Source organism: Strigops habroptila, chromosome 2 (assembly GCF_004027225.2).
Source record: "Strigops habroptila isolate Jane chromosome 2, bStrHab1.2.pri, whole genome shotgun sequence".
NCBI classification, from domain to species: Eukaryota; Metazoa; Chordata; class Aves; order Psittaciformes; family Psittacidae; genus Strigops; species Strigops habroptila.
Window position 1 is genome coordinate 96,271,349 of NC_044278.2, and position 12,004 is coordinate 96,283,352.

General features: G+C 43.5%; 1 protein-coding gene across 3 annotated transcripts in view; it reads left to right on the forward strand.

Moving 5' to 3' along the window:
- The first annotated feature begins 3,018 nt into the window (after positions 1 to 3,018).
- The window catches only part of WDFY2 (WD repeat and FYVE domain containing 2), a 70,133-nt gene continuing 61,147 nt past the window's right edge, over positions 3,019 to 12,004 (forward strand). The window contains exon 1 of one of the 3 annotated variants that reach the window (XM_030472299.1): positions 3,019 to 3,318. Coding sequence is in view for 2 of the 3 variants with exons in the window: in XM_030472288.1 (XP_030328148.1) it covers positions 3,182 to 3,318 (137 nt within the window). In the remaining variant the exon portion in view is untranslated. The remainder of the gene's footprint in view (positions 3,319 to 12,004) is intronic. The other 2 variants (XM_030472288.1, XM_030472279.1) reach the window with 2 other exon arrangements.

Below are 12,004 nucleotides of genomic sequence, written 5' to 3' on the forward strand. Positions count from 1 at the left end.
GACACCATATACATTTTTGTGATTTCCTGCAAAAAGCACATAGCAGAGTGCATCATTTGATTCTTACTCATACAAATACTTTGAATGCAGAAAAAGAACTGGATAAGCTTGTTTTTCTTGGCTTCAAATTCAGTTACTAAGTCATCTTGCTTTCAGTCCTAACAATATTTTTAATCCATGCAATTTGATCTGAAAGTGATGACAGAAAAGAAATTAAAAAAATAAAAAAAAAAATCTGCTAGGAGGTATTTGTAAGATTTATTTTCTTGATTTTTTTTTCCCCCCAGTTATAAGGGGAAACATTTTTCTAAACTAACCCTAATTTTGCTTCAGAATGTGCTCATAAAACTTGATGTCTGCAGCAATTCTAACTTGAAATCCTTTTGTCCATTAGTTTTTGTCATTATGGGAAAATTGTTGTTTAAAAGTTTTTGGTTTAAATGTGTGTGACAATGATAGATCTGGGAGAACATTCAGGTCTTGGTGGCAATTTCAGTGCCTTTTCCACCATTATGACATTATTCTTTCAGCCTGTTGGGTAGAATGCTTCAGGAGGAAGCTTCAGGTTCCCATCTCACTTCGAAACCTTTCTATTTCTTTTCTGCTTCCCTTCCTCCTCTCCCCAGGTTTCTATGCATTACTTTTTCTTCCCTCAGTCATAGCGAAACTGTTTTGGTGTGCAATAATTTCCCAATCATACTTCCCCCTCTTCTAACGGAGAGTAGAGCATTGACCTCAGGTTTGCACACCTGGTAAAGTGATGTACTAGACCTCAGGACACCTTTCTGTTATTCAAGTGCCTTCCCGGTCTTGCAGAGGAAGTCACCATTACAGATAAGCTTTAAAACACACCCTTAAGATTCTTATCTTGACTGGCCGCCATTGGAGTCTTTCTTGTATTGTGTTGTCTTCCACCTCCTCCCCCCAAAGGGTAACTTATTTACAAATATCAAACCTTTATATACAGCATATATTTCATTTCAGCATATTGTTATTTGGCTTTGGTCTAGAATGCATGCCCACCTTCCAGTGTTTTCCCCCAGTGTCTTAAACCTTGAAGGATTAGTCTTGGACCTGAAACTGTTTAAAGATACAGGAAAGACAAGGTTAATAGGGAAATGTAATAAGTCTAAATAGGCAATTGAAGAAAATCCAGCTAATTTGGGGGATACATAGGACCTATTTCCAGTCCTGTGAACCACACCTTTACCTATCAAAGCCACTCATTTTCTCCATTACTTGCTTACTTAAAGGGCCGTTTGGCAAAAAGTCTTCTGGGTCTCCCAAGGGCCTGCAGTCCGTTGGTCCAGCATGCTCTCGGTTTATCTGTCAGCAATGCACAGTGCCCAATCTTGAACAAAAACGACTACAAGGACAGCAGACCTTGACAGACTTCAATTTTATAAGACATGTTTAGATACACATCGTTCTGAAAACTGTCAAGTATATTGGTGTCTTCAGAGACTATCTCCCATATCTCATCAAGCAGCAAGGCAAACATTTCTATCTGTAGGTCTAACCTAGGACCGCAGGATCATCCGTAGCAGTAAGAGGTTTGGTCTTTGCCTCTTTAGTAACAGTTTCCTTCTAAGAATTACGAGAAAGAGATGTTATCTGGTACAATCACACTTCCTGTGGGAAATAGTTTGAGACTGCAGATTCATTTCCTATATGCCATTATACAGCCATCATCTGCCGCTGACTGGACACTTCCCTCCACAATAGACTTCTGTAACTCTAATAGTTCAGTCGAGTAAAGTTTAAATGTCTTGCTGTGGTCCTGCAAATATTGCTTGTTTGTTTAGCATAACAGAGATTACTAAACATTGTGAAAATTTAGTTTCTGCCCCAAGAATTTACTGTATCTTTCCTCTGTTGCCTATATCTACTACATAGGCAACATAAGTGCCAAGTGGGCAGCCAGGATTTGTTCTGTTGCTGACGCTGCTCTGCATTACTCCCAGAGAAAAAGTAAACTCCTGATCTTTAAGGTTTTCATACCTGATTTTTTCTTCCCCCCCACAGAGAAATGCTGCTCATTAGCTTAGTGTGGGCACATATAAAGTTACAGCTGAAATAATGCTTTCCAATCTGCTTATTACTTCTGCAATGCAAGACAACAGTTCAGACACTGAGCATGATTTTCCAGAATGTTTTGAGACAGATTATGAAAGTTTGGCAAATACCTCAGGAGGAAGTGCTTTTTCCACTGGCTTTAGCACAGATTTGGGTATGTTATCTGACCTTCTTGGACCTCGATGAATCCGTCACGAAAAGTGACTGTAAAGTAGCATCTTTTTGAAAATGAGCTGCTGGAAATCTGTTTCATTTCCCTTAGGATTGAGCTGTTGGATGATGAATTTCTACTGCCATTGCTCAAGCAGCCCTGCCACACTGCAAACCTGCTACGAACCACCCCTGCCTGCCAGAAGGCTTGCACTGACCATCACCTCTGTCTGAGCTGCCCCTGCGTTTTATGTCACCCATTTTCAACACCGAATATTGAAATTCACATAGAAATTGTTCAATTACGTAAACCTTGTTTGATGCAGAAAACGCTACAGAAAGTTTAGTACAGCAAAGTGCTAAGGTCTAATGTAGCAGCAGCAATCTCGTCTTTACCGCACATGCTGACCTTCAGTCCCCAAGATAAGCTCAGATAGGAAAAAACAATGTAAACACCCCTTTATTTCGCAAAAGGGTTCACAGGAGCTTGACTGCGGGACGGACACAACAGCCTAACCGTGCCAACAGAGGAGCACTAGGCACTCGCCATAAGCGGGACACGTTTACCTGCCTGCCCCCTGAGGTTTACACGCGCTCAGCCCCGGCAGCCGCTGGAAGGGCGGCCTTTGAAGGAGATGTGTGTTTAAACCCCGTTCTGGCCGGAGGGTTTCCCTCGCTGAGGCGCAGCGGCTCCGCACGCCGAGATGGCAGCGACCGGCCGCCATTTTCACCCCCCTCCGGCTACCCCGCCCCGCCCCGCCCCGCTCCGCCCGGCCCGGCCCAGCCCGTCTCGGGGGCGGTGCCGCTGCCGCCGCGTTGGTTCCTGCTTCCCAGGGAGCCCGCGGCGGCGCCCGGCTTCGGCAGGTCGCTCCTCGGGCTCGGCAGTGCGGGCCGCCTCCCCCGGCAGCAGCCTCCTCCGGCCGCAGCGGCGGTGTCCACCGGCCCCGCGGCGCCCATGGCGGCGGAGCCCCAGCCCAAGGCGCTGACTCGCAAGCCCCTCCTGCTCCACAAAGTGGAGGGCTCGCAGGAGGTGGTGAACATGGCAGCGATAGTGCCCAAGGAGGATGGGGTCATCAGCGTCTCCGAGGACAGGTACCGGGGAGCGGGCGTCCGCAGGTCCTCTGGGGCCGTGGCGGTGGGCTGTCACCTGCCACCATCACTTGTCCGTGGTGGTGGTGGCGATGGGCCCCCATTGCAGGACCCACCGGTGATGGAGCGCCGTTGCAGGACCCCACGGGTGATGGGCCACCCCCACCACCGAGGAGTGGTGGTGGGAGGTGACAGGTCGTGCGGTGGTGGTCCATGACCAGCGAGTGATGATGGTGGTGACAGACCACCACTGTTGCTGGTGTGACTTTAACTCCACCAGCGGAGTCCAGGCAAGAGCCAGGGTCACAGTGGTCCAGCACGGGGACATGGCTTTAGGCAGCCACATCACGTCCTGCAGGGGAAGGAGCTTAGAGGTCTTCACCTTGGTGTCCATCTTCTTCTCCAATGCAGCATGGGTCAGGGCGGTGAATGGGCTGGAGTGCTGCTGAAACTTGCAGGAGTCGAGTGACTTTTCTGAACCAGGTTCAAATGGGATTTGAGATCACCTTCCTCACAAAGATTGCAGGGGAGGCTGTGAAGATCTTTGACCTTGCCTAAAGATTATGGTGGCGTTGGCTAGAACAGTGGTTTTGGTTCCCAGTTCCCCTCTCCGGCTGTTTCTTGGTAATTGTTTAAAAATACTGCGTATCAGTGATAAGATCTTGGAGTTATACCTCTTGTCATAATGCTGCCAAAGAGGAGAATGTTTTCAGGCCGTTCAGCTGGGCTGTGCGAGGTCCGAGGCTGCCCAGAAGCGGCCCTGTCCCTTCTGAAAGAGCTCGAACTCAATGTAGCCCTGCAGCTGGAGCTTCAAAACTCTATCTTGAAGGTGCCTTCCTTTAAAGTAAGAGCTTGCTTTTCTTGCAGAGTCCATAAATAGTTACTTTAAGCAGTTTCTTGCAACTCAGGTGTAACCTGTGTCCCCAGCTTGAAAGACAAATGTTGACCAGTGTGTGAATATGTTTTGATTCTCAAGGTTGGTTTTTTTTTTTTGTGGACTGTTTCTCTTGGATGCCTGTTATCCTGCTGAGCGGCTGCTTTTATGTCTCTGCCAGCTTTCTGGAAAACTGTCAGTATTTCTTTCATCTTGTCTTTGTCCTCACTGTGAGTTAGTTTTCAGCTGGTTGTCAAATACGTGCAAATTCAAGATCATTTCAGTTCATCTAAGATGTGGTCTCCAAGTGAACTCTCATGCCTCGTAGAAAGAGGAACTGAGCTACTTCAAACAAGTACACTGTCAAAGGGACTTTAAACAGTTTTGCATTGCTATGTGCTCACAATTTTGTTGTCCTTGCATTTTTTGTGTATTTGTTGTGAAGCTTGAGTTTGTTTTGGCTCACTGTAGCTGTTTGTTAAGCTTATTCAGTCAATTCTTTCTATCTGTAAGAAAGTATTTCTGAAATTAATTTGCTCTCATATAGGTGTCTCTCTCAATCTCTGCCTCTCCCCCACCAGAGAAAAAATACATAGCTTCTGCTGTTGTAGAATGTATGAGTTCCTGAGAACAACATGGTCCAAGTTTGTATTTCTACAAAGAGAAAAGGATTGATCAGAGGCCTTTGTTTCACTAATAACTGATATGTCAGGTTCAAGTAACAGGTGGTAAAGCAGAAACCAGCATTTTCACACTAAGAAACTCACCAATTTGTGAGGACGAGCCTCTCCTTTCCTGTCCCAGAGCAAACCCCGGGGTGCAGGTCAGTTAAGTCCTGCTTGCTGATGAAGCTGGGTAAAGAAATCTGCTGCTAGATGTGCTGCTAGATGTCTGAAGTTTTGCTGGTGATACAGGATAGCTCTGCAGATGTTACAATACTGTAGTAAGTCTGGAGGTTCCCAGGCTATTTTCTGTTTGAAGGCACTAACCAGGTAATTTGCCTGTTTGTGGGGCTGGTTTGCAGTGTCTTTTTGATGCTATAAGCTGCAGTCGTGCCTTTTATTTCTTTAGGCATGAAGATGTTGATTGATAGCTTTTTTTTTTTCCTTTTGTTTTCTGCCTGCATTAGCATTTTAATTGTAATTAAAAGGTTGAGAGACTATATCTTATTTGGAAGGAATAGCAGGTTGGAAGTCAAACTTGGAGGTATCAGGATACCTGAGGTGGAAGCATAATTTACCAGACTTTCAATACTTGTGGCTTATGATTAGATTTGTGCAGATCCTTATGGTGCCTTTTCCTGTTTGGACCTGCCTTCTAATGTTAGTGTTGTCATAGTTGTTTAATGGCCTTGGAATGTGGAGGGCTTTTAGAGATTCCCGGAAACTGTAAAAGACAGTTATGGAGATGCTATCTGCCTGTTTACTTGTTAGCCAAATAAGTGAGTTTTGGTTATGCTTCCCTGCCTGTGACATGTATGGCTCATGAGAGAAATGTTCTGAAACTTTTGCAGAGAACTTCAGCAGGAACAACTTGCCATCTCCGGCACTTTCTCTTCAGGCTGGAGACGATGGGTCTTCAGGAGATGAAGAGGAGGGAGTTCTCCGTTGGTTTGCTGGCTAATGGCTGAACATATTGTTGAATGATAGTAGTCTTAACATTCACAACAACTGTACCACTGTAAAGGTTTTCTTTAGTGCACAATGTGGCTCTATACCTATAAGCCCTTCAAAGCAGAGGCTGTCTCTAGTCTATTTTGTATGAGACCAGTGGTTTTATCTAGTTTTAAAAGACACAGAAGTGGTTTCAGCTATAACTTGCAGACATAGTCATGCATTATATAGCCCTGGATCATTGTATCTGTAGCACATACATGCACATATTTTGAGAAATAAAATGAGAACTGAGTAATAATAGAGAGTGTGGCCATTCCTCAAATAAGGGGGGGGAGAAGGAATCTTGGAGAGGGGAGTGGGGTTTGTATAGTTAACTAGATTTTCTAAATTTTACGTAACCTGCAAGGTTGGAGTTTCTTTTCAGTGCACATCACCCATATGTTTTACATACTTTTTCTTCTAAGGAAAAGGGATGCACCTGTCTAGGCAGGTGAGAGTTAAAGGAGTGGCAGCATTTGTTATCCAAGAATGTATAAATCTGATGCAGGAGGGATGTAAGAAAGAAATTACTAGCTTTCATCCATGGCCTTTCACCTGCCAGCAAACGGGTGCAATTAACAGATCCATTTATCCAAACATGTAGAGTCTTGAGTGATCCATAGCATTTCATGCCCTAAGTGCTATATGTGAAGCTCAAGTGGGATTTTTCTGATGTGCATGGCTGGCCCTAAGTTGTCATCAGCTTCCTGTGCATTAAAAGCATGTTCTACCATTTCAAAATCACTGAGCATCCTTGTCTTGTGTTGCCTTCAGAGGGAGATGTGGGTGTTGGGCATGTCTGAAAACTAGGTCACTGGTATGTCAAGTTCAGACATATCTAACTCCATGCTCCAGAGAAGATTTAGTGACACTAATCTCACCTGAACATGGGGATGCAGTGGGAGAAGTGCACTGACTCACCCAGCTTTCAGTGCAAGCAGTTCTGCACGGTGTTGCCACACTTCTGTGTTTCTCAAGAGCCTGCCAGTGATGTGAGGGCTAATTCAGCTGCGTGTCTGAAGTGCTGATTGTGTGTCACTGTGCAAGACTGGCAGGAGGGGTTAGGTGTCATTGTGGCAAACGTCCGCTTTGCCACTAGCCATCTTTTTTCCACTAGCTGTGTTGTAGGTGAGGAAAACTTAGACATACGCTTGTGTAGGCAACTTTCCTGCTAGTTATGAACTCTGGTCTGTGCCCTCTTATGGGTGGGTTCTGTCCTCACTTTCGTGCTACAGACCTTGGAAATGTAGGTGTTGAAGTCAAGAACTGTTCTTAAAGTATTCACAGGAGGTAAAAGTTTTCATAATCAACTGGAAATTGTCAAAATCCTTTCTTTTAAAAAAACCGTCATTCTTGTCTCAAGGTGACAAAACATAGGAGAAAAATATTTATGCCATCGAAATGATATTATTTTATATGTATATATACATATATATTAATAATGGAAGAGAGACCTTTGTCTTCTCCAATACCTTGTACCACATCTTAAGTTCCTTTTGAACTGAGATGTCTGTGCTTCTTTGTATGGATTGCTGTTTAAGCAGTAAGCCCAGACTGTTTGTCATTTACATTCATATTATTTTCTTCATCTTACATAAAGAAAACTGCAGAGCTTGTTGCTAGGTTTGATTTGCAGTTTGAGGGCTTCAAATGCAGATGTGTTTTTTAAATGTTGATGTGCACTTAAGCTGTTTTGCAAGGTTTGCCTTCTGGATATGCTAGCTAACAGGTTTTTTAGGGGGTGTAAAAAAATGAATGACCATCCTGTGTAGATGAAATCTCAATGAAATCTCAACTTTGCTAAACTAATGGTGAGCTAGGAATGGGAATGTTCATATGTGACAAGAAATGTAGGGGCTGTCTTTGGTGTCCTGCTGGCATGCCTTCTAGCATGGAGAAGTGTGATCTTTCCACCTTTAAACATATCAAAAGCAATCTTTTGCTGCTTCTGGTTTTCTTGTCCACATCCAGTACATAAAGCATATAGCATTATAATTCATGTCTGTGAAATACCTTTAATGGAAAGGTGGGATTCTTCACTCAGTGCTGCATCCAGGCAGGGTGCAGGGAGCTGCAGATCCTTGGGAATTTCTGGGTTTTCTTTCTCCTGTGGTGGAGTAGTAGAAAGTGACTGCTTTGCCCAACAGTATGGTTGCAATATAGGTCTGTAATTCTCATCCGAGCACAGGGTTACGTTTCTGATGGCCACTCTGCTTTGTGTGTGGCTGCTGGTTCATAGCAGAAGTGCAGGTGGTGTGGGAACTGATTTTGATGCTATCTGTGCATGTTTATCAGTCTAAGCCTGTAGGTTTCACTCCCAGGTTATTGCAGCATGAGCAGCAGTTCAAGCCGTGCGGAAGGTGTGGATGTTCTTCACAGGTGTGAAAAGACTTGTCGCTGCCTGGAGGTTCTTTAAATTTTCATAAAAACATCAATCACCAACAAAATCGTTGAGAGGAAATGAAGGAACTCTACATTAACATTGCAAAGGTTTGTAAGAGACCTATTGCTGTAAATGCAACTTGTTTGCTCTGAATTCTTTAAAACTAATCAGATGTGTTGCAACTTGATGACTGTGTTTGGAATAAAGCTCAGGGTGGAGGTTAGTGCTGGCTGCTCGAGTGAGAGAAGTGGATGCTGGCAAGAGGTTTAAGAGAAGACAGGAGGTCCAAAATCTGTTGGAATCAGAAATTGTTGCAGATGTTGAACAGTAACTGTTCCTGACTTGACTAACATGTATCCTGTTGAGATGCCAAAATCCTGGGACTAGCTCATAAAATGTTTTGCTGAGTGCTTGTTGGGAACCATAAGCTCTACTTAGTAACTTGTGGGAGACCTTGTCATGTATTTTTTTTTTTTTAACCCTCTGTGTCACTTTGAGCAACCAGGAGATGACCTGTTGAAGTCTGCCAGAGCTTGTATAACCCTTGCCTTACGATGCTCTCTTCTGAGTACTTAGTATCAGTTAAAGATTTAAAGCACAACCGTTAGTCTTGTCTTCCTGATTTGAGCTATCCTGTAGATGCTAGCTCATGCAGGTCAATGCAGAAATTGGTGCAACTCCTGTGTAAAGTTTACGTCTTAACTGCAACGTGGCAGCTGCAAAAATGTGGTAGGACGTGGCTTGGACCACGACTTGTACAGATCCAGTTCCAACAGCACAGTTAGGCATCAAAGTAGAGTTGAACATTAAGTGCTTGAGCATTTAGAGTCAGAGATGCAGTGGTTTTTACTTGCCTCTCTCTTTTAGAGATTATTATTTTCTATAAAGGTCTAGATGCATGTATCTTATCTTACAAGCTTTATTTGGAATAAGAAGAACTACTTAATACACCTTCTGTTTGCCTTATGGTAGCCTCTTTTTCTGCCAGTTGCTGAACAATGCTCTTGAGTTGCAGTAAGTTTTGAGACGCTGAATCTATCTCCCACATTAACCAGTTCTCGTTTTTCTTCTTGTCTTCCCTGACCCCACCTTAAATTCACTGGCGTCTGATTGCACAGAGACTGGATCTCTCATCCATGTGTCTGTGTCTGTCAGGCTTGGTGACCTTCCCCTGTAGTCTCTCCAGTTCTACAGCTGAACAATGCTCCTTGCCAAGAGGGGACTGCACAATGCCACCTCTGTGTGTGCTCTGCAGCCCCTGGAAGAAAAACAAATGCCAGTTATGGAGTATGTGCTGTACAGAGCTGGCATGTAACTAAAACCATAGGTGTTCCAGGAAACTAGTAGGTTTTTTTCTCCTCAAGCTAAAGAAAGAGGATGCTGCAGCGCTAAACAACTGCAATACATTAAAATAAAAGAATTGCAACCATTTTGAAGCTACCAGACTAGTTCAATAAGGCTGGCCTTTCATTGTGGGTCACTTAGCAGACTGAAGGTCTCAAATAGCATGTGATGTTGTAGTACAGTAGAAATATGTCAGTAGCTTGTTTGACCTACCTTGTAGGATTTTGGTTACTGAGGCAGACTTTTTTCCTTCCCTTCCCTCCAGCTGCACTTGTTCTTGCATAGCATCTCCTAACAGTGATCTGTGCATGGGTTTCCCAGCAACAACTTTCAGTTATGTGATAATACATGCAAGACAACTGCTCAAAAGTGGCACAAGTTTTGTGAAATGCTGTTTGTAAGAATCTTAAGAGAAGTTAGAAAATACTTGGTGGATCAGAGAACAAATGGGAAGGAGAGAATGGGAAGGTGTAATGCAGGCATGCACGTGTTCCTGTGTTAAAGAGCTCTAAAAGCTTTGTAAATGATGCATAATGCCCTAAGGAAAGCAACTGGGATTTGCACAAGTATCTTCTGTTTTCTGTGCCCTGTAACCTCTCAGGCATTGGAAGGCCATTCACATGAAAGCAACCCCAGAAGCCATGTTTAATTGCCTTGCCCATGGTGCTTCTGTCACATGTCTGTGAAATACAAGTGGGTTTATATAAAACTCTGCCAATATCTGCATATATTTGACCAGGGATTTGATGAAAATTGCAGTACTCCCTAGTGTAGTCTGTTGCAAAGACAGCAGCAAGGAAAACCGCAGTGGTTTCCCTTCTGCATATGGTGCGAGTGAGTGATGGATGAAGCCATGCCACTGCAGGATGCAGCAGGCTGGGGTGGGCACCATGGGAGGGGACAGAAGTGGTGGGGTGCTGAGAATAGCCACATGCAGTGGGATGCAACATGTTCAGCAGGGTCTTTACCTACGTGAGTCTTTTTAGGAAAGAGAAGATAAAAGTTCCTTCTTTATACTTGGTGAGATGAAGTATGAAATGCAGTAAATGGGAACACTATAAAACAAGCATCCACACAGGAATGGCAAGTACCTCAGTAAACAAGTTGGGTGAGTGGCTGGGGCAAGGCCGGAGAAGGAAAAGGACCGTTTCATGAAAGGAGAAGCAAGAGAGAGCAAGTTTATGAGGCAGCCCTCTAGGGAGGGAGCTTTACATAATCATGAAACCATATGTATCTCTCAGTGTTCTTTATGTGCCACAGACTCCATGCCTGATGGCTTGAAACTGGGCATAAATAATAGTCAAAATGGATATTTGGCTATCAGAAAGCAGGTGATAAATTTTGCAAGTTAGACTGTGCTGAAATTTTAGATGGACAAAATATAGCCGTCATCCTAATGAGAGTGGAGGGAGAGCAGTTGTGGAGGCTGGGTTAAAAAAAGTGGTGTTTAAATTTTTCTCTTAGTCAGGCTGCAGGAAATAGCGTTGTGTAACTAACCTTGGCCAGACATTGAACATATGGGCTTTGCTTGTCATACCATGTGTATTCACCACTAAATTAAGGTTTTCAGGGAACTCTTAAGGTTTTGAGCACTGAATCGAAGGCAATGCCAAAGCACAGTTCTGGGAAGAAGAGCATTGCTGTTGTGCTGCCAAGTTTACAGAGACGTTTGATCTAATATTGTCTTTTCTTCTCCAAGTCCTGTGCTGTTCCCTCTTACTATGAGGTAAAAGATCAATTTATTTTTTTTTAGCAGGTTTTTGAAATAACGGTAGTGATCGATCAGCCCCAGAAGGCAATGCTTTTGACCTTTACAAGTCTGTAATATTGGTTTCCTTAGGAGTTAAGTCCTGTGGAGAGAAATCTGAGAAATGGCTGTCCTAATATGAATTGGCCTATTTTGCCACCAGGTTGAATTATCTGGGTTAGAATTATCTGGATTCAGATGGTGGAGCAAATATAGTGCCCTGTTCTGAAGAGATGTAGAGAGAAGATCCTTGCCTGTGTTCAGAATGTGACAGATAATGAGATTTTGCACCTCCAACAATGAGTGCAGATTTGATAAATTTACCTTTGGCTTCGAATTCACTTACAATAGCAAATAAAGGCTGCACTGTATTCTTAAGCAGGTGGTGTATCTGCCTTGTGGAGTACTTTAGGGTCTTGAAGTAAATAACTTTTTCTTAAAAAAAAAAAAAAAAACCAAAAAACGCTCTGGTAAGATATACTCATGAGTTGGTGCTAAAGCTTTTACTTCAGCTTAAAAGGTAATAAGGTATAGCAAAAACATAATTACCTTTATGCCAGCTAATGCGTGCTAGAAGATGGGAAATGAGAGAGTTTTGGTATTGGTTCAGAGCAATGGTGTATATATTCACCTGGTACAATGGCTGGGAGATTTAGATATATAGGTAGTCTCTGACTTCCATGCTC